This window comes from Platalea leucorodia, assembly GCF_965183815.1.
Source record: "Platalea leucorodia genome assembly, chromosome: 8".
Classification (NCBI taxonomy): Eukaryota; Metazoa; Chordata; class Aves; order Pelecaniformes; family Threskiornithidae; genus Platalea; species Platalea leucorodia.
Window position 1 is genome coordinate 35,013,297 of NC_138830.1, and position 24,471 is coordinate 35,037,767.

Genomic DNA, 24,471 nt, shown 5'->3' on the forward strand with positions numbered 1-24,471 from the left:
CCAGGGACGCAGGTGGCAGGGCTGTCTTGGCTGGTGAGCCAGGATCCAACCCCACCATGCCTTCCTCTGCAGCAGAAGCAGGGCATCTTCCTCAGCCGGGCCTCCAGCATCAGCCTGACGGTGGAGCATGCGCTGGAGAGCTTCAGCTTCCTCAACACCTCTGACATGGAGGACTCAGAGGGCTCCGAGGAGGAGCCTCTCCAAGATGAGAGGTGCACAGCGGGACTCATGGGATGGGGCACAGGGTAGGACACGGCGCTGGGGCTGTTGGGATGGGGGATGCCCAGCTCTGCCAGGGCACCCAAACACATTTAGACTGGCCCATCACAGCTCAGGGCAGGTCCAGGTTGAGAAGCAGCAGGATCTGGCCCTTCTGGTGGCACAATGCTACCCTGCATCCCTCCATGGGAGCTGGGCTGGGAGGCAGCCCCTGTGCCCTGTGCTTCTGGGATCTGCTCCTTCACCCAGCCCTGACACTGTGATACAGGTCCTACAGAAACTCTGCCCAGCATTGCTCCTGTGGGTGGCGAAGGGCCAGGTCCAGGTTTCCTGCACTGACCCGCTGCCTCGGTCTCTCCCTGGCTTGCAGGAGGGCTGGCAGACCCCGGCGCGGCAGCAGGGCCCCCAGCGCCGGTGAGATGGGGGCAGATGACACTGGCATGTGCAGCGGCTCTGAGGCCAGCACTGACCCCATGAGCACCGGCAACGAGTTCCTGGATAAGGCCCTGGTGCTTCACCTCAACAACTGCAACCGCTTGCTGCTGGTAAGGACAGGGGCCGGGGCACGGTGGCAGGAGACATCCTGGGGAGGGAAGCCCTGGGGTGGGCTGTGGGTTCCTCTTCAACTGGTGTCTTGCTGCAACATGGAGGCTGTGGTGTTGGTGGTAAGCTCTGTCCCTGAGGTCCTTGGTTTGGCCGTGCTTTGCAGAAGCTGGGCACCTTTGGTCCCCTGCGGTGCCGGGAGATGTATGCCCTGGACAGGCTGCTGCGGGAGGCGCAGGTGCTGGAGATTGTGTGCCAGCTGACAGAGGAGCGAGCGGGAGCAGCTGGCTCTGCTGCCGAAGGTAAAGACAGACATGTGGCGAAGGGGACCATCCGTGCCACCCCAGGGGCTGCACAGGGTCCAGTCTCCCCTCGTGGGCACGGCTGGGCAGCGAGAGGCCGTGCCAGCCGGAGGGCAGGAGTCACCTGCCCGCTGCCGTGGCCCAGGGAGGCTTGACAGCACCTGTCCCCGCAGTGGTACAGTTCTCAACACGAAAGGAGGGCGTGCTGCCCCTTTGGGACCGCTGCGTGGAGGTGCCCAATGTCTACACCTGCCCCGTGGAGCGGTTCCTGCAGGTGCTCAGCGCCCAGTATGCAGCACCCATCAGCGAGCGGCACCCTGGCCTGGCTGACACTGGTGAGCAGGGGCCCAGGGGTGTTCAGGGAAAGAGTTGCCAGCCCTGCACCGTGACCATGAGTGGGGGCCTATGGGTGCCAGGAGCCCTGCACACCCTAACCCCAGCCCTTTCCCGCAGTGTGTGTGAAACTGGTGGAGGATGTGCTGAATCGGCGGCTGCCCCGGCGGCCCAGCAGCGCCCAGGTCGAGCAGGTCACCATCTTCCAGTACTGGAGCCACTTTGAGTCACTTGGCACCCTGGTGCTCGACACCTACGTGATGGAGCTGGCAGAGGAAGGTAGGTGCCCTCCCTAGACCCTAGCATGGGGTGCCAGAGCATCACCATAGGGGATCACCCTGCAGCACTGCCATGACCACCTGGGGCATCACCCAGAGACTCAGCCATCCTTGGGGTGGGCAAGTAGGTCTGATCCAGTGCGTAGCCCACTCCCACGCTGCCTTCCTGAGCACCCTGGGTTCTCGCTGTAGATCCCCAGCATCTTGGCTTGGGTGCCCCAGCAGCTCCATGCTGCAGGGCCACCTCTGCCCAGCACGGGTGCAGGGTGCCCGGGGATGGGTTCCTTGCAGCGGTAGAGGTGCGTGGGCAGTGCCACTGGGCTCCCCATGCCTCAGCTCAGCTGCTGGTTGCCCGCAGCACTGCTGGCGCAGAACCTCAACTCGGACGACCAGGACGTGGTGCTGCGTGCCCTGAAGCGTGTGCCAGAGGGCCACCTGAAGAAGGAGGGACTGAAGGCGCTGAGCCTTCTCCTTGTGGAGGGAAACAGCAAGGTGGTGAGCGCTGTGTCAGCCCAGCTCCGCAGCCTGGCAGAAAACCCTCGCTTCCGCCAACGGGTACGTGCCGGGCATGCCGGGGATGAGGTGTGCTGCAGACCCCAGGGTGCTGTCCCCCAGCTCTGCCGTGGGCGGTGGCACTGACCTCCCCCCCATCTCCCCCAGGCCCTCGTGTGCTACCTGGAGCAGCTGGAGGATGAGGAGGTGCAGACACGCGTGGCAGGGTGCACAGCGCTGGGCTGCCTGAAGGTGAGAGGGACACGGGGAGGAGGCAGCAGAGCTGCATCTTCCGGAGGAAGCATGTGGCTGGCGAGTCCGGACACACGTGCACAGCCTCCTGCTCCCGAGAGAGAGGAGCTGGGGGTGCCCCAAATGTGCTGGAGAAGTAGGCAGGGGCAGGGCAGGAAGGGAAATGGGGAGGGAAGGGACAGGACAAGGGACTTTCCTGCACTATGGGGCTGCAGCGCCCTGTGCTGCCTTCCCCTCTGGGCTGTGTCCCTGCTGCGAGCCCTGCCAGCCACACTCAGCCCCTTGTCCCTTTCCCTGCAGGCCAAAGAGAGCATCGAGCAGCTGGTTTACCTGTGCCAAACCGACAAGGAGCCTGTGCGGGAGGCAGCCAAGCAGAGCCTGATGCTGTGCGGTGAGTGTCCTGCGGCTCCTCTCTGCTCCCTCCCCACCCACAGCATCCTGAGCAGCATCTCCTGGTGCCAGCAGTGCCTGCAGGAGAAAGACGTCCTGGGCTGGTCCCTGCCTACCCTGCGCACTCTGGCTCATCGTGCCCCAAGCTCTGCCAGGCAAGAGCAAGCTGGCAGCGGGCAGCGAGGGCCAGGCATCCTGTAGCGACAGAGCACTAAGACTGGTTGTTATTTATTATTTGCTAGATGGCACTGAGAGAACCATCTGAGTGGGTTTCTAGGCCTCCAGATCGCGGCAGCTGCTGCACAGGTTGGGACACGTGAGCCGTCCTTGTCCTCCCCTCGTCCCCATTCCTGCCGCTTTGCTCACGAATGTCTCCGTCTTAGAGCCTGTCAGCCATGTCACGTTTTGGAGTCTGTGTGTCTTGGTTGTTCATAGAGCCCATCCCCGTGTCACCCCGGCACATGTAGATGCCTTGTGTCCCACATCCCAGCAGATTGCCCATGTCACCACCTCTTGCTGGGGATGGCCGCCGTGGGCAGATTTGCTTGCGGAGGTGCCGGATGAAGATCTCAGAGCCAGCTTGTAGCATGGATGTGTGCATTCCTGTGTGTAGCTGGGGGTCCTGGGGAAGCCCTCAGGATCCCCGTGCCAGTGCATGAAGATGTGCACAGCTGTTTGAGACGCTGGAGCTGGCGCAGCCCCGAGCCCTGGCCCCTTTGCCCCAGGCTAGGCTCTCTACAAGCCAGCACTCTGCAGCCCAAACGTGAGTGATCCTGTCCCACGTGGGCACGGGTACGGCAGGCAGCTGAAGAACAGGATTTGCAATATCTGAATCAGGAGCTCTGGGGGCTTTTTGAGCCGAATCCTGGCTGGGACCTGCCCAAGGGTGTGCTAAGGAGGACAAGAGAGGTCTCCACTCTGTGGCCATAGCACGCCGGCTCAGCTCTGCCAGGCATTAGCCATGTTTCCCCAGAAAGGGCGGGGAAGGTGGCTGGGGATGGGCAGGGGACAGAGCTTCTGCAGTTCAGTTCACTGACCATGGCATGTACTTGCAGGGGAAGATGGTAAATCAGCTCACCGGCGGCTGGAGGAGACTCTGGACAGCCTCCCAAGGATCTTTGCACCAGCCAGCATGGCCAGTACAGCTTTCTGAGATGCCACGCAAACCCACCCACCATCCCTTGAGGGCAAAGGCACCGCTGGGCCGCCTGGGCTTGCACGGACTGTGGCAGGCCACGACCCGACAGCTCCCGCTCTTGGCAGCACACCGCAGTATTACCCCTGCCGGCAGCTCGCCGCGGCCGCACACTGCCTTACGGAGCACCGCTTCCCCTGCCCCCGGCCACCGGCCCAGTGGGGTCCCACGTACGCACTCCTGGGCAGGGGGGGCTCGCTGCACATCCCACCCTCTGATTGCTATTTAAAATACATGGAGAGCCCACCCTTCCTGCCCTCCTCGTCAGCTACAGCTGCTGGGACTGGAGCGGCAGGGAGATGTTCCAGATTTCTCTGCCTCCTCTTGCCTTCCTCTTGCTCGAGGGCACATGCCCTGTCCCGGAAGGATCTGCACTTTGGAAACCACACCGTTTCTTTCCAGGAGTTGCCTGGGCCATGGGGACTGCTGCCCTTTGCCACTTGGAGTCCCCAGGACTTAAATAAAATGAAATATGAGATATTAATATATTCTGCTGGTGTTTCTTCTTTCCAGCTCCACGTGCTCCTGTCCCTCCCCAGCAGCGGCTGTAGGGAGTGTAGTGAGATGTGGCCCCAGCCCAGAGCCTTTCCTGGTCTGTTGGGAAGCGCCGTGGAGGGCAGGGGCAGGAGGAGCAACAGAGGGACGGACAGACGGACAGACAGAAGCTGCCACCTTTTTTTTTGTTTATTTTATTTTTTATTTACAGATTTTTGCAGAAAAACAAAAGCAAAAAATTCTTTTCTATAATGTCTCTATAAATCTATATATAATGTAATTACAGAGAATGACTAATTTTGATTTTAAACCAGAAATAAAAACAAACCTTTAATGAGTGACGGTGTTGCTGTGTGGGTGTTTCTTTGGCCCCGTTGCCCAGGGGGTAAAGTGGGGGTCAGCATAGCAGGCTGGAGGGTGGCGGGGGGTCTCATGTAACTGTGATTTCTGGCATCGCCTGGGTGCAGCCCTGCCCCGCACCTCAGCCACCAGCGAGCTCCAGCCTGGGACTGCTGGGTGCCTTTCGTGGCCAGATGTGCAGGGGACCGGTACCTGTCACCAAGCACAGGGCACAGAAGTCTTGGCCCTCCTGGCTTGGCACAACTGGAGCAGAGAGGATTGCCCTGGCCACGCATGGCGCTGCCTGGTCCCACAGCGTGCCTCGCTCTCCTGCCTTCCAGGGATGCTGTCACTGCAGGGATTTAAATGCCATTTCCAACGTCTTTATAAATGCGTGGAGGAGTGCTTCTGGACTGAGGGACAAAGCTGGGCTCAGCTGGGTGTTCCCCAGGTGCTCGGAAAGCTGAGGATCAACACTGCTCCCACGGTGGCCTTTGGTTTCAGATCTCTCCTTTTCAGTAGCAGGAGTTTCCACCTTCCTGAGCTTTGCAAGAGTTGCTGAGATGTTGCCAAACTTTGGCTGCTGGGCATGGGAAGCATTGCCCAAGGTGACACGAGGTGGCCACACTGAGGCTACACAATGTGGGTGCCCAGGGACCCACTAAAACCAGGGCTGCCCTGGGAACAGCGACAGTGTTCCACGCTGTCGCTGTTCCCTGGGGCAGCCCTGGTTGCTACTGTCTTCTCTATCTGTGGTGGGAACACACCATGGCGCCCAAGCAGCGGTCCAGAGAGCTGGGGATGGAGCTCGCCTGGCTGAAATGGTTTTTCAAACCCATCCCCATAAAGATTTGGCACCTCTTGGCGCGGGTCTCATCACTGAGCCACGACGGATCAAAGACTCACAGAACAGTTGAGGTGGGAAGGGACATTTGGAAATGCTCATCCATTCCCTGCTGCTCAAAGCAGGGTCAGCTAGAGTTCAGGACAACATCTGGTTGGGTTTTGAATATCTCCAAAGATGGAGATGCCTGAACCTCTCTGGCCAACCTGTGGCAGTGCTTGACCATCCTCACAGAAAAAGCTTTTCTGTGTTTAACTTGAATCCCTGTACTTCAGTTTCAGTTTGGTGCTTGGTCTTTCACTGAGCAGCACTGAGGAGCATCTGCCTCTGTCTTCTTTACCTCCCACCAGGTATTAATAGACATGGATAGGACACCCCCCCCCAGCCTTCATTTTTCCAAGATAAACAGTCCCAGCTCTCTCAGTTTCTTCTTATATGACAGCTGCTCCAACCCCTTAATCATCTTAGCGGCCCTTTTGGTCCTGGGAAGGGACCAAAGCAGCAAAGGCAGGGAGCCCCATGGCACTGCCCCGTGGCGCTGCCAGCCACCCGCGCCGGAGCAGGCAGCGACTGCAATGGCACTGCCAGCGCTGGCGGAGCTGGGGATTTATGGCCCCCAGGCCGAGCAGGGTCCGTCCATCAGCGCTTCCCGGGGCTTCTAAGCAACTCCCAGCATGTTACAGCCTCCATGTCATTTTTCCTCACTGGAGCAGAGCTTTTGGGCTGGCTCCGGTAGAATGCCACACATGGCTGGACACAGCCAGCATACAGCTGCATGCTAACGCTGCATAGCATGTCGCAGTGCATGGGGCATCCCAGATGAGACACCGCCCTAGTGTAACCGCTTTGAGATGCAGTTTTATCTGCAGATGGGATTGCGGGAAGGGGGCAACCAGGGGACACTTTGCTGCATCATGGCTAGCTTAGCCTTCCTCCACCTGCTTTGGGGGCTGGACAAGCACCAGGGGGGAAGCAGTGTGTCTCCCAAAGCACTGCATCACACTGTCAGCTGTAGGCAGCAAGAGACGTGGGATGTGAGTCCCAGCTGGCACATACAAACATGGACAAGAGCACCCGAGAGGTGGAAAGTGGCCCAGCCATCTTATACATTTAGTTTGGTTTCTTTTCCCCCCTGAATAACTGCTGGAAATAAGAACAGCCCAGTGCTCCAGTGGCCAGAGCCATGAATTCAATTCACTCACCTACGTGGGTGTCCTTGCCCTGCCGAAACCTAGCCCCATCCCTGCAGCACGATACCACCTTCCAAGATAAGCTACACCTTGGCTGTAGAGAGATCGGAGCAGGAAAGCAGCCTTCTGTCAGGGCAGGCAGGGAGCTGCAGGTCAGGACAAAATGACTCTGCTCCTGGAACTGCAAGGAATAATCTCGTTATTTATGTGGTTTTAAGAGCAACTGGGGAAAAAAACCCTACCAGATTAATTTAGGAATCAATCGCCCAGCCTCTTGCTCTGAATGGGTCTATGCCAGCATCGCCAAAGACCTCTGCCCCACAGACACTGCTAGGTCACCTGGAATTGCAGGATTGTCATTTTAGCTGGAATAACCTTAAAAAAAAATCTTGTTTTTTGGACAGCACTGACTGAAAACATTCACTGCAGTTTGCATCCTGCTTCATTTTTTTTATGGGAGGGCTGGGGAGGTGTAGGACAACCATCACAGGAGCCAGCTGTTTGAAAGGAGGCAGGGGACTCAACTTTTCCCTCCGGGACTTAATGTCTCCTCCAGCCCCTGTGCAGGAACTGCACCGCTTCATGGGGTGAACTCCCTGGGAGCCACTCTCACAGCACACGGGGACAGACACAGCACCACAGAGCGTGCTTTGCGGCAGCGTGTTTGCTATTTCAAAGGAGACCGTGTGCCAGCACCACGTTTGTCAGCCAAATCTGTGTCAGCACTTAAAACATCGCCCTCTCGTATGGACGTGCCTGTGCTCAGCGGCACCGACGACTGTTGCAGCTACTTGCTTTTCTTGTAGGAGCTGCAGCCTGTGGGAGGGTGTCTGTGTCACGGTTACATTACCCATGTGCTCCGGCTTTGGAAAGACGTTCCTTTTCCCCATTTTCTGCTGTTTTCCTTTTAGTTAAAGGGGTGCATATGGATTCTGGAGCATTTTGCAGTATCGGTTTTTACCTGCTGGTCTCAGCGTAGTGTCCTGAGGAGCCCCTGCAGATCATCAGCACAAAATAACTGATCAGCCAACGTACCCCCCTCTTGGATGGCATCGGGGCTGGTGCAGCTGCCCCGGTTGTGACATCAAGGGCACCCACCAGCCAGAATGACCCCCAGCAGACGCTGCCACTTGGGAGTGCCACAAGCTCCGATCAGCCCTCGCGTAAGAAATTACTTAAATCTTGATGCCAAGTCATTTTTAGGGAGTTCTAGTTTGGGAATCTCCGGTTTGAGCAGCCTCAAAGTTGGACCTCTCACCTTATTCCAGGCTTGTATGAAATCACGTTTCCAAGGCATTCACTAGAGCACTTAGAAATGATTCGAACAGCTAAGCAGTCTGTGTTGAACCACAGCAAAGCAACAACCTCCTCATGATCATTGACGTGTTCCTTGCAGGGCTGTCAGGCACATATGTACAGGCTTGTTCTCCAAGGACCACTCCTAGGGTGACAGCTGGGGCCTCATTTCATAAGAGACCAAAGTGTGCTCCAGGCAGTCTCCAAAACTTAATTTAATGCTGGCTCTCAAACTCGACTACTATCTTCCTTGGAGCTGAGTGAGGAGAGGGGTGGTGACTCCTGAGGGCTTGTACAGCGTGAGGGTGATGGAAGCATGGAGTTAGGAACAGCAGGGAATGAGGCGGGTGAGCTCACCCCGTGCCTCGGCAAGGCGGTCAGGAGCTCCTCGGCTTCAGTTCTTGCCATTCTGCTCATGGGCAAGGCGTCTCTGGGAAAGGCCTTGCTCGGGCAACTTTTCTAGAAGAAGCATCTGCCTCTGGGTGTCTAATTTGGACGAGCTTGGAGGCTGATTTGCAGGAGCACCCACAATTAGGACTGAAGCTGGGGGCCTGAATCCTCTGCAAATCAGCTCAAAAGCTCTTCCAAGTGAGAAACCCAAGATCAATAGGTCAGAGTCCCAGCACACACCGGTAGATGGTCTGGGACACTTCTGGCAGGAGAAGTCCAGGAATAGCTGTTTGACAGAACAACTTCTGTCTCCTAAGCAGCAACATTCCTACTACAAAAGACAAGAACCATTTGCCATAGCATGGCTACAAGCAAAAGGCAGAGGGATCATTAGCACCCATTTACTCCCAGCCCTGGGTGAGTAAAGGAGCATAAGAAGTAATTTTACTTACAGCCAGTGCTCCTCTCCATTTTGATTTGTGCCTGAACTAAGTTTTGAGCTTGAAGCAGGATTCATGGCTACACACTACGCCATTCTCCCAAAAATTACAGCATGAGAATTGATGGGTTGACAGCTTAGAATAAATGTAAATGATTTTAAAAAAAATTCACACTACAGAATCTCATTTCCCCAGGAATGTTCTTAGCAGATTCTTCATGCCATACCGACTTAATTTCCTTTTACACTAACCCATCTAGCAGACAAAGGGAAGGCAATGGATGTGGGTTTTTTTGGATTTTAGCAAAGCTTTTGATAGTCCAACAGGAGTTGGACTAGAAGATCCTCGTGGGTTCCTTCCAACTCAGGATATTCTGTTTCTATGATTCAAATTTCTCATGCAATGAAGACCCCAGAGGTTGTGGGCTGCCCCCTGCCACCTCTCATAATCAATGGTCACTTTTTTTCCTTCAGGCAAGGCTGGAGGAACAGAGCTACATCCTCGTGACTCAACACAGCTCATCCCCTCTGGCTGCTCAGTAAGCCACAGTTCCCCCGCCGTAACAAATTAATGGACTTGGCCTGGTGTCATAATCCTCAGAAGGGAACTTGGTCTCGGTTGTCAACAGCCCCAAAAGGAGTATCAGTGCTCACAACGCAGCCCACGGCACTGCCACCAGTGCTCTGCTTCTTTGCAAGGACTGGGAGAGCTCAGGCAGGAGAAACCCGTCAAGCAGGGTCAGGATCTTCTCACTCACCACCACCTCTCAGGCAAACTCCCTCCTCACAGAGCAGCAGCCCGGCAGACCCTTCTCCTCTCCATGACACAGCTCAATAAGACATAAGCGTTATTCAGACTAGGATTTAAGGGCGCAGTTTACCCATGTTAATATATGCTACGTTTGTCTGATGGTTTTGTCACTTGCTAAGCAGGTTGGGGTAAAGCCTAGGCTGTTGAACAGCTTTTACTCTGCCCTGCAGTGACATTTCAAGAGGCAAAAATTTGGGACAAGATTTTTAATATCAGTTTCAACTGCAACAGCCTTACAACTCTTTAGTCCTACTAGCATGGGTTTGTGTTGAGGTTTCTTTAGATTTAGTCTTCTCCCTGAATTCCTGGCCTTATTGTCCTCCAGGGATTGACAGGTGAGTAAAAGGAGCAAAAAATGCAGCTTCCCTCCAACGCATCTTATTTTTGAACTATTAATATTTTAACCCATTACTCTAGCTCCATTGCACATGTTTTTATGGTAAGAAAATACAGAGGATGCAGCATGAGCTCATAGAATTCTCCCCTCCTCTCAGCTTGCCTGTCAATCAGCTACGGGTCTGCAACAACGCTACGGGAGATGAGAAAGGATGTTAAACCCAGAAGATTCAGCAACACAGGAAACGGAGGAAAATGAAAGACACGCGAGCCCCCGTGCTTTCTCATACAAATTCACGCATCTCACTATGGATCCCGTGGCCGTTTCCACCTTTTGGGAGTGGAGGGGGAAAGTCGTGGACAGAAAATGCTGTGGCATCGAACTTCTGATGGGCCAGACCCAACCTCGTCAACATCTCTAGAAGCTCTCTACTAAATACCTGCACCACATTCACCATTCCCGCAGTGCTGAAGCTAACTCAAGCACTTTGTCCCACTCAATGAAGAGCTTGGCAAGCCCGAGGTCCTTTGAAACCACCATGCAAATACTGTCTAATTCCAGTAACTTGTTGGTATTTATAAAGTTGCCCAAAAGCTTTCCTAGTGATTCATTCCTGACACTATCGACTACTCTCCCAGCTTAAGAAAAGCTTCCGTGTTTCAACCAGCGAACCCGTCCTCAGCGCGGAGGAAGGCACAAAAGGGCCTCATCCCCCTCACCAGCTCCTTCCCCTGGAGCTGAGGCGCAGCCTCCTGCTCTGGTGGGCCTGCAAGTTTCATTTAGGCGAAGGGGGCAGTTTTAGGTCATGCGAAGTTTAGGAGCGGCGTGCGGAGCCGCGGGCGGGGGCGTCCGGGGTTCGGGGTGCCGGCGGCTGGGCCCTCAGAGCCCGCGCGGTCGGGTGCACCAGGCGCTAGGGCGGCGGAGGAGCAGCAGCCTCCGCGGGGCTCCCGACGACCCGCCGGTGCCGCGGAGGCCCGGCGGCAGAGCCCGGGCGGGCTCCCCGGAGGGGCGAGGGGAGGCGAGCGGAGGCGAGCGGGGGCGAGCGGGGGCGAGGGGCGGGGCGGGGCCGGGCCGGGCTGGGCCGGGCGCGGCGCAGCCTCCCGCCCTCTCACCCTCAGCGACGCGTGACGCACGGACGCACGCACGGGCGTTTGAAGTTGGCGCGCGATTCGCCCCTCCCACCCCGCCCGCCGCTCCCAGCCTGCCCCGCGCGGCCGCTTCCCCGCGCGCCGGCCGCCCCTCCCTCCCTCCCTCCTCCCCCTCCCACCCCTCCCCGCTCCGGCCGCCGGCCGCGGCAGCCGCGCTGGCGCAGGCGCACTCCCCCCGCCCGCCGCCATTTTGTGTCCGAAGCGACTGTGGAGCGATTAAACCGCGAGCTGGTGCTGGGCGCTAGCGGCGGCCGCGGCGGGGCGTGCGGGGCGCGGCGGCTCCGCGGGGCCCGTGGGCGGCGCGGGGCGGCGGCGGGGCCCGGCGGCCGGAGCGAGCTCGGCGGGGTTGCGGGCGCAGGTAAGCAGTGGCGGGGGGTTTGCAGTCGCTTTCTCCGGCCTCTAGGTGTCACGATGGGGCTCCGGTTCGGCTGGGGCCCCGCAGCGGCCGCCGCCGGGGAAGCAGGGGGCTTTGTCTCCCTCTATCGTCCCCAGCGCGGCCGGCGCCTGCCTGCCACCGCCGCCATTCCCCACAGCGCGGCGCTGGGCTGCGGACCCGCCCGGGGCCTCCCTTCCCGCCGTCCCCGCCCGGCCGGGCCGCCGCCGAGCCGTCGGCCCCGACTCCATTTTCTTTTCCTTTGTCTCCTCCGCCGCCCCGCCGGGGCTGATCACCGCCCCCTCGCCGCCGGGCGAGCCGCCGGCACCCACCCCCCCCTTCCCTTCCCCTCCCGTCCCTTCCTCCTCCCCTCCTCCGCCTTCCCCGCCCCGCCGAGCCGGGCCGGGCCCGCTCCCCACCCGCCCCGCCGCCGCCGCCGCTTCCCCCCCCCCCCCCCCCCCCACCTCCGCCCTCCCGCCGTCTTCGCGCGAACCTCTGCGGGGCTCGCCCCGGCGCCCTCCGCCCGCTGCCCGTGGCCTCCCTCGGTGTCCGGTCGGCTCCTGACCGCAGGGCGGTGACGGCGGCGGCGACTGCGTGTCCCGCTCCTGCCGGCCGCCGCCTCGCTGCGCTGGCGTGTGCTGCGGAGTGAGAGGCGCTGCGAGGCGCAGAGCGGGACTCGAGCTCCCTCTGCAAGGCAGGCTGAGCAGCGCCATGCAGCACCGGGACGCGGGCACGGCTGGGGGGCGCCCGCTCTCGCCGCGCTGCCCGGCCGCCAACCTTCCCCCCCCGCCCCCCGGGCTCCGCTCCCGGTGCCCCGCCGCACGCCCCCCGCCACCGCCACCCCCGGGCCCGCGGCCCCCGCGGGGCTTCAGGCCGCCGCCGCGGCGTGGTCGGGACCCGGGGCGCAGCTGGGCTGCCACCACCGAGCCGGCGACAAGTTGTGTCACTTGCTTCGACTTGGCCCGGGCTGCGGGCCTCCCCCGGCACGCTGCAGGGCGGCCGCCCCGCCGCAGCCCGAGGCTTGCTTAGGGCCGGAGCCCGAAAGCCCATCGCAAAGCACGGTTTTATTCCCTCTCTTGCACGGGTTTGTTCTGCGGGAGGAGGGGAAGCACAAAACCCGATTCTTTTTGTGATGCAGAAGAGGAAATTGCACATGCTCTGTGTCCAAACACTTTGCGTTTTGTTCTCTACATCAACTTTAAATTTCTTTAGTAAATTTATCTATATGGTATCAGATTTGGCCTTGCCTTAGCTTTGTGAAATCGCTTTGATACAGGGGTTTTGTCGTGTTGTATGCATCCTTTTCTGTTCGGTGTAATCCTCAGGGCTTGCCTGCTGGTGAGAATGAGCTCGCTTTCCTGTTTGTGACTTCCTATTTTTTTTACCCGGTCTTTCCTCCCCCTTAAATAAATGCATGGCTGTTCCTCACCTCCTGCCAGTTGTTGAATCCTGGTAATAAACTCCAGAGGTGTTATTAGAAGCATCTGAAATACTGTTTGCCACTTCCAGTATATGTGTTTTTTCTTTCAGTGGAGGAAGTGTGTAAATATTTTCTCAAGTTCTCCAGTTTATTCTGCTTGTGCAGAGCCTGTTGAATTTACAGGAGGCCCTTGGGTATAAGAAATAGCTCCATACTGTATTTAAGCTGTTGTTCTTACTTAAGCCGTACCTAACATTTTACTTTAGTATGGAAGACATCATTAGGACTCAAGGAAGGAGCAATTTGAGCATAAGGGCGAAGCAATGCTTTCTTTTTTTAGGTTGATAGAATTTTTTTTTTAACTTCCATTTTCTTTTCTTCTGGAAATTTTAGCTCAATTTTAGTGTCCTCTGTACTTACGGTGTACATGAGAAAGCATATTAGGATGCACAGAATTGCTTCATTAATGCTCTTGAAACTTCATGGGATATTTTTGAGGAATAATGTCTGAGCAAAACGTGCAAAATTTGAGTTCGTATAGCCTCAAGTGGCCCTACGACTGAAATAATACAGCAAGTCTCGTCCAATTTGGACAGAGCTTGGGGAGCTGTCACTACAGCGTTAAGTTTGCTGGCAGCTCGTGCCTGCAGCGTTATTGAGGGAAAGAGCTATTTCAAGAACTGCTTTTTGTATTAGCAGGCTCTATCTTGAATATGAACTGTAGCTAATTTGTGCATATTGTTACCAGCTCTTGTAGCTGCAGGTTGATACCTGCCTGATGTGGTACCATTGCTGTTGTCTTGAAAATGCCAGAAGCTGACCCGTGTTATACTTGTGTTTATTCAGCATTTACCTGAAAAATCTAATTATATGTGATTACTAACTTGCTTAGGAATTTCTGTGTAGAGCCTACTCCGGAACTTAATTTCTTCTCTTCCCCTTAGTACTTCATGTCCAAGAACTCCTGCTTTTCTAATGAAGATTTTTGGAAGTCAGATGTTGAGCATTAATTAGGCTTATCTGCTCTCTGAGAAGAGCCAACCTATTCCTTGCCCTTATCCCTCACACTTTGACAGATTCTTCATCACTTGTAACAGCAAGCAGTGTTGAGCTCTGACCTCTGGATAGCTCTTCCTGCTGTGTCTGAACAGTTTTTTGTACGTTAGCTATTTCAGATATATGTATTGATTATGTTTGCATAAAAACTCCCTGATTTACCCATCCTGGCAATTCTTGCTTCTCTTACCTCTTCTTTACCAGAGAGAGAATGCTCAAGGTAGTAATAGCGCATTAGGATCACAAATATTGCTTCTTCCTGTGCTTGTACATGCTCTAGAAATACGTGTGATAAGGAACAGCCACCACTGCTACCTGCACGCATGAAGGCTCACGCTGACTGAACTTGCTAGGCTCCAGCTTCCACAGTGGAGCTGAAAGAAACCAAAGCTTTGACTTGGTGGTTGTTTTGTTTGTCTTAACTTACTGAACTGTACTGATCTGTTTGCTTAACTTTAAACCTCTGTTCATCCATTTGGCTCTAGTTCAGATGCCCAGTTCAGTCTTTGTCATACTAAACCTTGACATTTCAATACAGTATCAAGCTCTACTGCTCTGCAATGCTACATGGGCTTAGAGATGCACACAGATGCAGGAAATTTCCATATTTTTTTTGTTCAAAGGTTATATTTACTGCTTATAAAAATGGTTCAGAACATGGCTTTTGTTTTTTCAGGTTTTTTTTTGCTGAGACTTAGAAAGAATCTTTGTCCTGTCCTGACTTTAACTGAAGGTGTTGCTTTTTTTGTACTGAAGGATATTTGAATTTCATTTAAAACACCCTGTTCTGCTGCTCCTCCCTCTTCACTCCATCCATTATCTTTCAGGAATTAAATGAGATATGCTTATTCTAGACAGATAATTAATATGAAAACTAATCAGCTGTTCACCTGAGTGATCTCAGTATTTTCTGATTAACAAAAATAATCTTGAAAAGAAGAGTAGAATAAGCATGAGGCAGATAGGGAGTTTTATGTTTCAGGTTGTATTAACATTCGGGTAACTGTACACTGAACAACTTGATTTTGGTGTCTAATACAAATTTAAAGCTAAAGTGAAATTTCCCTCATTTAGTGTTGTAAAAACTTGGAAACTATCAAGTCTTAATGTCTTTCCAATGTGGCTCTTAACAGGTGAAAATACAGAAGTAGTACAGAGACAGCTCTCAAGAATGGCGCAGTTAATGTGTGTTACTTAAGGGAGATCTGTGATAGAATGGGTTCCTGAAGAATTATTCTTTTAATTATCCCTACAGACTAAGCTGTGAGTCACAGATGTTTACAGTTGCATTTCTTATGTAAAGGTTTGTTTTTAGAGACCCTTCGGTTCCAGCCCTCCCGCTTTTTACTGTGAGCTACCTGAGGATTTCAGTGTGCTGTATGGCGTTGATATTAAGAGGTGAGGCCAGGTATGTTTAAAAGCATTTAAAAGCACAAGAAGTGCAGTGATCAGTTAGGATGTGCTGACCAGGTAACACCGGGGAGGGCTACTGTCCTGGTAGCAGTGAAGCAAGCTATGCTCCAGGGTATTTTCTTTACACCCTGTAGTTCAGGTAGTATGCCCAAATACGTATTGTTTTGTCAATCAGCTGTGGGCATAGTCTTGTTCCTCTGCCCTAGAAACAAACCCATGATGTTTCTAAAGCTTCTTGGGTTTCACCGAAAAGCTTCACTCAAATGTAAAGGCTGAATAAAGAGACTGTGAACTAAGTTCAGCTTATACTGCAAATCTTATTTTACCTCTCTTCTTTTTTCCCCAGAATCTAAAAATTTCTGTTGACATCATTGAACTTGTCAAATTCTAACAAAACAGAAGCCAAATCACAGATTGTTTGGAGCATGAAATACACCTTTGTCTTTATTAATATGCATCATGATTAGAAGCTTGTATGTCTCTCAAACATCAGCAGGTAAAGTAGCTATCTGTAAAGTAGAGGAGAAAGTAGCTTGGTTCAACTATATAAAGAATATTACTTGCCTTAATTGGGATGTCAAAGTAATCCTTATTCCCTCTTTCAGGTATTTAGAATTAGATTGCTGTTCTGAAAGCTTCTGAAATTCCTCTGTTGTGTGTGTTTAAAAAAAAAAAAAAAAAAAAAAACCAAAAAAACCAAACCCACAAGACAAAATGTAAAACACCCACCCACCCCCGCCCTCCCCCCCCAAAAAACCCCAACCAAACAAAAACAAAAAAACCCACCACCAAAGTACATTGGGAGTTGAGAGAGATGTTTGCCTTGGCCAGTGTATTTTTTTTCCACTTTTAACACTGGAATATCCCTAGCTGTAGTAATGGAAGTAATATTGGGTAGTTGATGCACTTGGGAACACTAGGGAAATTCCAGGCTGGAGAAGTGCTGATGTATCAGGAGGAGATGGAGTGGATGAACATGGCAGCTAGTAATGTAGTGCTGTGCAGAGTCACCTGAGCTACCTTGGGTATTTGACCAGCACTGCATGATGTTAATACATGTATAGTTTACGTTATTACCAGCTCTCCCATTTAGTTTTAGTACAGAATTTAGTTAACAAGGAGAGAAGAGGATGTAATTAATCCTAGTAAATAAGACTTTAAGGAAACTAGAGCTTGTTATGTTTATTATTTGACTTTGTTAAAGATATATCTCTTGATGTTGAGGACCTTACAGAATATAAAAATTAGTACTGAATGCCGTTCAGTTCAGGATAGTTCAGGTATAGTCCGGGGGTGTACAGGACTGAATAGTTTCCATGGGTGTTCAGCAAAAACTGGTAATTGCTTGTCACAGTTTGTTTTCATTACTGATTTTATTGGTGCAAAATGTCTGTTGATTTAAAACTTTAGCATGATAAAATTGTGGTTCGTGGAAAGGCAAATAGCACTAAGGCAGCCATCATGATTGTCAGGTGAAGTAGTTCCATTCAGATGTGTGGGCTAAGGCTGCCGTATGTAAAGCTATACACCTGGGAACAAGGCAATTCAGCTGAATTTAAATCAAGCCACGTGGTATCCTAGAAAGCAGTGGCTGAACTGCATTTTGGAGTCATAGTGGATAAACAGCTTAAACATGAGTTTCCAAGGTGATGCTGTGACAAAGAAGCTAATGTAGTTCTCAGGTGCATTAATGGAATGAGTATAGATGCGTTCTTGCCTGTGTGGGGTGGGTTGAAGTCATTACCAAAATACTACCTAGGGGTCTGGCACCAGCACTTAAAAAAACAAACAAAAAAATTACTGGCTGCAAGGGAGATTGATGGCGAGCTAAGAAGTAATGCCATGCAGTGAAGTGTTAAAAGTTTACTGTGCAGCTTCTCGGCAAAACTGAGAGGTGACTTGATTAGAGTCCTCAGATATCTCCCTGGCAAGATAATACTACGTATTAGTGAGCTTTTTTTAATCTTGCTGACACACAAAAAGAGTTTGTAGCCAGAGAAGTTCAAATTAAGACTAATTTTTTCACAGTGAAGGTGATTAACCATTGGATTATGATATGAAGAGCAATCGTGTATTTCTTAATTTCTTAATGTCTTTGAATCAAGATTGTGGAAAAAATTCTGAAAATTGCTTCAGCCAGCTGCAAGGTACTGAGCTTCTTTTGTTTCATATACATTTAGAGAGCTGTAATTCACAAGAGGTCAGACTTGGTGATCAAATGAGAGGTGATCACACCAAAGAAAAAAGATGGGGAGCAGCTCCTCTTCTCTTTCATCAGCTTCCCTCTTTTTGAACAGAGAGAGGTTTAGGACTTTTCCGTAATCTAGAACATGATCAAGCCAGTAAAATCTTCTGAACAAAAGAAAGTAAGCAGGTATTGATAGATATTGGAGGCGTGTCAAAACAGTGTCCCGTATATTTAGTCCAAACTTGTGACTGTAAAAAATCCTTATCTGTGGCTCTAGTATTAGTGAGCTGTTGGTAGGATAAATGTTACTACTTTGCTGCCAGGGCTCACTGCTGACTCCAGTTCAGCTTGCTGTCTACCAAGTAGCCCTAGGACCTTGTCAGTAACACTGCTGTCCAGTCAGTCCCAAACCTGTATCGCTAAAGGCGTTCTTCCTTCCCAGTTCATAGCATGGGAAATGCTCAGTGAGGGTGAAGCAAGGTGATTTTTATTGAATCCACTTCAGAAAATATAGCTTAGTAAAATTATTATTTATTTTATATTTTTTACAAAATTGTCTATTGAAGCATATTTTATATATTGCATTTATATGTATTGTGTGAAGTTATTTTATAATGCAGTGATCCTCATTTTAAAGTGGGTGCTGAGTAAAATACTGAATTAATCAGGAACGAAACTGGGGAGAGTAAAGCTGTGGAAGAAGGAGTAAACAACACTTAATAATTTTGAGCTACGATAATACATCATGTGTGGAGACTTGACACAAGTGTTTGCCGCTTTCTGAGCTCTCCAGAATGTTACAGTGAGTAGCCTGATGATGGACTAAGCATCTCTAGGTGGAGATTGCTGAAAGCTAAAAGTACTTCTCATGTATTACAAATGTTAAAGGTGGGAAGGGGGAAGTGTAAGCTTGAGAACTGTCTCAGCTGCAGAGCTAACTTGCATATAATCCATGTGTTCCTCTGGATGGTAATTTCAACAGAAGCACCTGATGCTTGAGTTTGGCAATTCTGGTTTCTCCTGTCTGTTTGTAAGAAGGCAAATAGGGTAGCTCTGCTGCTACCACTTGCGTGCTTTGCAGAAATTCAGTCGGTGTCCAGTCTGATTGCTACTCTGTAGTGTGGTTCCTAGCACTCACACAAGGTCAACTTTTTAGAGAGATGCAGTGAGTTTTGCGGTGAGCCTGTACCTTGTAGGAGGAAGAAATGGGGAAAATACACCACAATTGATGGAAAACCTATTTTGGTAAGAGACTGTGGAGACACTGTAGGTTTAGAAAGGGATCAGCAGGTCCAAAGGTCAAGATCTGTAGTCCCATGGCTGGGTGTTGGGATGAGGGTGGTAAAACACAGACGTGACTGCTCTCCCTACACAGCGTTTCCTGCATGAGCTTTTGGAGACAGACTGCTTGACTAAATGGACACTGATCTGTCCCTGCAGGACATTATTTTTTTATTATAGTGTTGGAGAAAGGAATTTTTTTCTTTTTTTCCCAACCCATTATATATTGCTATGTTGGGAATAATACCAATGCATTTAGGGAAGTAAAAGTCATGGCTTCCCTGGAAGATTAAGTTGGCTTGCATTGGGGCTGTTGTGACCCCATTTCCTTCCATTTCTGTGCTGGAAATAGCATTGCCAGGTGATGAGTTGGTCAGCTGAATTTGCTTCCTGTGTGTATCCATCTGTCCCCCCAAAAAAAGGTGGGGGGCAACTGGATGTGGAAAAACTGCAGCTCTGAGTTTGATTTAAGCCTTTGTGGAACAATGCCTCAAAATATTTTGGGGGTAAGTAGAGGCTTTCTGAAAAGGTGGTTGAGAACACAAGTACTAATGGCAGCATTTGGATATTTGTAAATGTTTTTTACTCTTTTGAAATAGAGCAGTAAACTTTGCTGTATGTTTAAAATCACTGTCAAGGGAATTGAATTCTCCTGTTGTTTAATGTTGAAAGAGAGACATCATTGTTCTGGACTGGCTCCTGCAAGAGCTTTTCACTGCTGTGGAACCAGTAGTGATTTTTGGCCAATGGCTTCACCTTCTCGTGTAGTTTCACTGTCTCTTTGTTTGTGATTTGCAAAGCTGTTTCCTTGAAACCACCTCTAACATCCAGAGATCTAAAATGGAAGCGTGAAATGCTACTGAATTAAAAATGTCCCCCTGTTTTGGGTTGTACATACTTGATGTAAGTGTAACAATACTATGTTTTTAAACAGTAGCTTCTATGTGCTAAACGGTTTGCAGTGGAGGTGCATCATAAACTTTAGTCTTGCTTTCCCAGTATGTACTGTGAGAGAACCCTTTAGAGGCACTTCAGGAGTTTTCAGGTTACAGGTTGGAAAAATCAAATTTTTGAAGGCTAGTAGTTCCAGTCAAAGCTTATCAGATTATTAAAACCTTTTTTCTTTTCTTTTCTTTTTGGAGGATGGAAGAAGTTAGTGTTATCCAGCATTCCTGCTGAGTATATAACTTACTGCCATTTCTGATCTTTGAAGAGAGATTTATCGCTTCCCGTGGCAATACTGAATACTCAAAAGGTACTCATTGATTTCTTGATCCTTGCCTGCCTTCCATATCAATGCACTCCTCTCCTTCCTGCTCAGGAATGACCACTGTTGACTCCTACCTACTCTGAGCTACTAGAGCATTATATAAGCCCGGAGTAGTTTATCCTTGGCTCCTGTAGTGTGTGTGGAAATAGTTTTGTCCTGTTGAAGCAGCTGCATCCTCTCCCTGTTCTACCAGTGTTTTGACCTACATGAAGAAGAATTTGGCAGCTTCCATGACAGTATGATGGAGCAGACTATCAAATAGTCAGATGTCTGACTTGCTTGACATGACATCTGTAATGTTTTTGGAGACATCTGCTTTGAGTGGCTTGTGCATCCTTGGGGATGTTTTCTCCAGCTCCACCAGATTCAAAGAAGGGAGAGAGCATTGAATGTTTGTCCTGCTCTGTTATCAGTCTGGCTCTTCCAGGTTAGAAGTACTTGATCCAGTGCAGTTGTTTACCATTTGTTCTTGTCCCAGAGCTGCCTTTTCAAACAGGCTGTCCCATGCTGGCAGCCAGGGAGCCTTTTCAGCCACCTTCTGGCACTCAAGATATAAGCTCTTGTTAAGATTCTGGAGAAAAGAGCACACAGTAGTCCTTGTTTCTTCAGGGACAGATTTTTCTTTTTTATTAGTTTGGATTTACTCATTGTGGCCCTGGGTTTTCTCCTGCAGATTAAAAAACAAACAAACAAAAAAAACCCCAAAACCAAGGTCCTTTGTCAGTACTGCTTCCACTTTTTGTATCTGAAGTTCATATAGGAGCCTTGTCTGATGTTGATCTTTGTACAGCCGCCCTTTGACTTCGTATCGCATGTGGTTTTGTGTCTCCTTAACAATGATACGCTAAGCCTGTGCTCTTCTAATGCTGCTCTCAAATTAAATATTAGGCAGCTTTGAATATTCACCACTCTGAAAGTGCAGGTCACTAGTAGATTGCTGAGAAGGACTGTACTTCTGTACATTAGCTAAAGAACCGGTCAGTGTTTGAAATCTTGTAAAAGTGTTCCAGGTCCTCTAGAACTTGCGTGGAAGCAAATGCTGAGACCAGTAAACATCTCTGTCCTAAAAGCATCATAGTTATAACTGGATAGATAAAAAAACCCCTCACTGTTTCTGTGTTTGAAGTTTAAGTATATCCTTCATTTTATATAGTGCCAGAGAATGGTAAAGTAATTTGAGTTGGAAGGGACTTCTTTTAGTACCCTGGTTCAACCCCTGGCTCAGTGCAGGGCCAGCTTTGAAGTTAGATGAGGTTGTTTAGGGTTGTATTTAGCAAATATTTTCAATAGCTGAAAGATTAGAGTTTCCACAACATCTCTGAGCAACCTGCTCCAATGCTTGACCACTCTCTTGTTGCAGCTTACCTGTTGCATCTCATCCTTTCACTGTCTACCTCCGAGAGTGTGGTTTCATCTTCTCTTTGCTCTCCTGTTAGGTAGTTGAAGGTAGCAGCAAGATCTCCCCTTAGCCTTCTCGCAGCTGTGTCAGTCTGCTCTTGTAGGTCTTGTACTCTAGCCACCTCATTGTTTTGTCAGCCCCCTAATGGGCTCTTTCCAGTGTATGTCAGTGTACTAAGCTCAAAAATGGGCATGTGGAGCACTTAGATTTCCAGCTTATCGCTGTTTTCCTTCAAGTTTATCAAACCTTGCCCATATGTCAAAGATCTGATTGGAATGTAAATTCATGCAAGGTATTTTATGCCAGAAAATATGCTGGTTACTGTGACAGAAATCGGCTCTCTTTCCTGTAAAGGAGGGTAGGAGTGGCTTTTCTTCCCTCTGGGACACTACCATGGAGTAGATCAGAACAAGTATGCCTTGTATGTATATTTGCTGGGAAACTTTGCTCCTTGGGTTGTACATGAGTAGGCTGATGTTCCTTGAGTAGCGTCTGAGCTGCTTACTTCAGAACATCTCTTTAAAAAGCTCCAGGAAGCTATTTCCTTAAGCAGAGTCAATACCTTGTGAAGAGAGAAGAGTGATGGTTGTGCTTGGCATTAACCCACCATCAGCTGTAATCTGCAGATACAGATTCTGTGGATAAACTATTCTGAATTTGTGTTGTCTATAGTGTGGAAAAGAACTACAATTATTATTGTTTCGTTTATCTTTTCCCCTACTAAGAGGTTGGGTACAATCTGTATTCAAAACAGATCTCTCCACTGTTGAGTCATTTGCCAAGCAGAAGATTAGTTTTTGAAAATTGGAAGAAAACAATTTCTCGATTCAAAAATTGAGGAAAACCAAAGTTAGGATAAAAGAATAGCAGTGGATAAAAGCATGCTTCCATTCAATTAAATGTACTCTATTGAAGAGTCCTGGTGTGTTTCGTTCAGTGACGAAACTTCCGAGATGATAGTTCCACGCAGGAGGTGTTCGCTTTGCATCAAGTGTCTTCTGAAGGGAGAAGTCCTTCATTCTTAAGGCTTCTCTGTGTTAATTTACAAGTCTTCACATTTTGAGAAATAGCAGTCTTCTCCAGGGTCACAAGTCAGGAATAAAAACTCAGCTACTAACAGTAACTATTTTATATGCTTACCGGTGTGCGCAAGCTCTCATCAGCACTGAACCTGGCAAGGATGCAGCTTGTGTCAGCAGTCTTAATGTGCCCTTAGCAGTGGAGTACACCCCATGTATCCTCTGAGCATGCCCCTTTTCTGGTCAGTGAATGTATATAGCATATGTGATTTTTACAGAGTAAGTGTTAAATGAAGAGAGATCAATTCCAAATGCTTTTTAAAAGCTTGCTATCACTGAGCATCCCCAGCTCCAACAAAGTTCTTATCAGTAGCGCTCTTTGAAGCTGATAAACAATTAAAAATAGACTTGCCAAGTTAAAAATGCAGCCAGAACCCAGACTTGAGTGCCTGGTACTAAATAAATGACAGAAGAACTGGGTGGGGGGGGCGGGAGGGAGTACTTAAACTCAAAGGGTGTAGAACTGGTGTGAAATTCAACACTGGTTGGCCCACATCGCTGAGTGCAGCAAGAATATGTGCCTTGCTTGAGAATTACTCCTGTGGAGTTGCTTACTGTTCCCAGGGTTTTTAGTATGTATGCACATTGAGGACTGAAAAGGATTACAGATAAGAAATAATGTCCTGTCTTGTAAATATTTTAGTTCTGTAAATGTGAATATTTTAAGCCCTTAATTGATTAGGGTAACAAAGCTAGCTTTGCAACTCTTCAATGAGCTGAGGCTGTTCTTCCTCACAGTAGCAAGGTTAGAAGTCTGTTAGAGCTGATCTTGTTACTTTATTGATAGCGTTACTTGCTGCATTGACAGTATGTAACGGGTTATACTTGGTCTAATTTACACCCCTTTAACAATAAAAACTGCTTTTGTGTTGTGATTTGGTATTCCACAGCACAGGAGGAAAAGGACATCTGAAGTAGGCATAACCAGCCCTAAAATGTCATATTGCATTCTTAATTTGACATGAAGCATACGGAGTTCTAGGTTGTAAGAACCATAAATGCTAAAGAGTTTGAGAAGAGGTAGAGAGAGGAGTTTGTAAAATGAGTTCATTCTTCCTGGTAAAAAGTATTAAAGCCAATTAAAATACTCTTGGTTTTGTTTAAGGCCTTTCTGATAAGTGAAGGGGTCCTCAAGCAGTTATCAATGCTGTTCTTCTTAGAGGTGTGGGACTACACGTTTTCTGTTAAACAAGCATTTAACATTCAAATGGTGCTTTCCTCCCCCCCCCTTCTCTTCCCTTTCTCTTTTATGTAGTTTCACTAGTACAACTCATCTGTTCTGTTCCAGAGTGTGTTCTGACATCAAGAGCTGCATGAAGAATAGCCAGCATGAAGAGAACAAATCAGTCCAGGCAGAAGTGCAGAAGCGTCAAGAACATAAATGTAAATTAAGGGGTTTTAAAGTGTGGTATGCATTCCATGCTGAGGCAGTAGTTTCCTGAACACTTAAAGCTTACACTGTGCTGGAAGAAACCCTCTTGCCGTGCTTCTCTTTTGGCTGGCCTGAGTGTTTGGGCACACCAGAGACCTGGTCTGGATGGAAATAAGTATCTTTTTGGCTGGGTGGGTTCTGGCCTGGATTAGTTTCCTGACCAGTTAGCTGCAGTCTTAGAAACGCTTGTGCTGACACGAGGAATAGTTGGGGTGATGTGGGTGGGAACAAGTGGGCAGTTTAAAGGCAGGGATGGCTTCTCTGACA

The 24,471-nt window shown here is 50.0% G+C and overlaps 2 protein-coding genes across 21 annotated transcripts in view; both read left to right on the forward strand.

Moving 5' to 3' along the window:
- RIPOR1 (RHO family interacting cell polarization regulator 1) overlaps positions 1-4,837 on the forward strand; it is a 32,039-nt gene extending 27,202 nt beyond the window's left edge. For 5 of the 7 annotated variants that reach the window (XM_082319988.1, XM_082319986.1, XM_082319987.1 and 2 more), the window contains 9 exons: positions 73-245; positions 590-764; positions 929-1,064; positions 1,238-1,399; positions 1,518-1,676; positions 2,034-2,230; positions 2,336-2,419; positions 2,720-2,810; positions 3,865-4,837. In XM_082319988.1, coding sequence (XP_082176114.1) covers positions 73-245; positions 590-764; positions 929-1,064; positions 1,238-1,399; positions 1,518-1,676; positions 2,034-2,230; positions 2,336-2,419; positions 2,720-2,810; positions 3,865-3,962 — 1,275 coding nt within the window. In that variant the 3' untranslated portion in view covers positions 3,963-4,837. Of the gene's footprint in view, positions 1-72; positions 246-589; positions 765-928; positions 1,065-1,237; positions 1,400-1,517; positions 1,677-2,033; positions 2,231-2,335; positions 2,420-2,719; positions 2,811-3,051; positions 3,116-3,864 lie in introns of all 7 variants that reach the window. The other 2 variants (XM_082319985.1, XM_082319983.1) reach the window with 2 other exon arrangements.
- A 6,646-nt stretch (positions 4,838-11,483) lies between these two features.
- CTCF (CCCTC-binding factor) overlaps positions 11,484-24,471 on the forward strand; it is a 37,135-nt gene continuing 24,147 nt past the window's right edge. For 3 of the 14 annotated variants that reach the window (XM_082320005.1, XM_082319993.1, XM_082320001.1), the window contains exons 1-4: positions 15,350-15,540; positions 15,902-16,051; positions 20,167-20,279; positions 24,028-24,155. Coding sequence is in view for 8 of the 14 variants with exons in the window: in XM_082320001.1 (XP_082176127.1) it covers positions 24,102-24,155 (54 nt within the window). In the remaining 6 variants the exon portion in view is untranslated. Of the gene's footprint in view, positions 11,652-15,349; positions 15,551-15,901; positions 16,052-20,166; positions 20,280-24,027; positions 24,156-24,471 lie in introns of those variants that run through there. The other 11 variants (XM_082319992.1, XM_082320004.1, XM_082319999.1 and 8 more) reach the window with 10 other exon arrangements.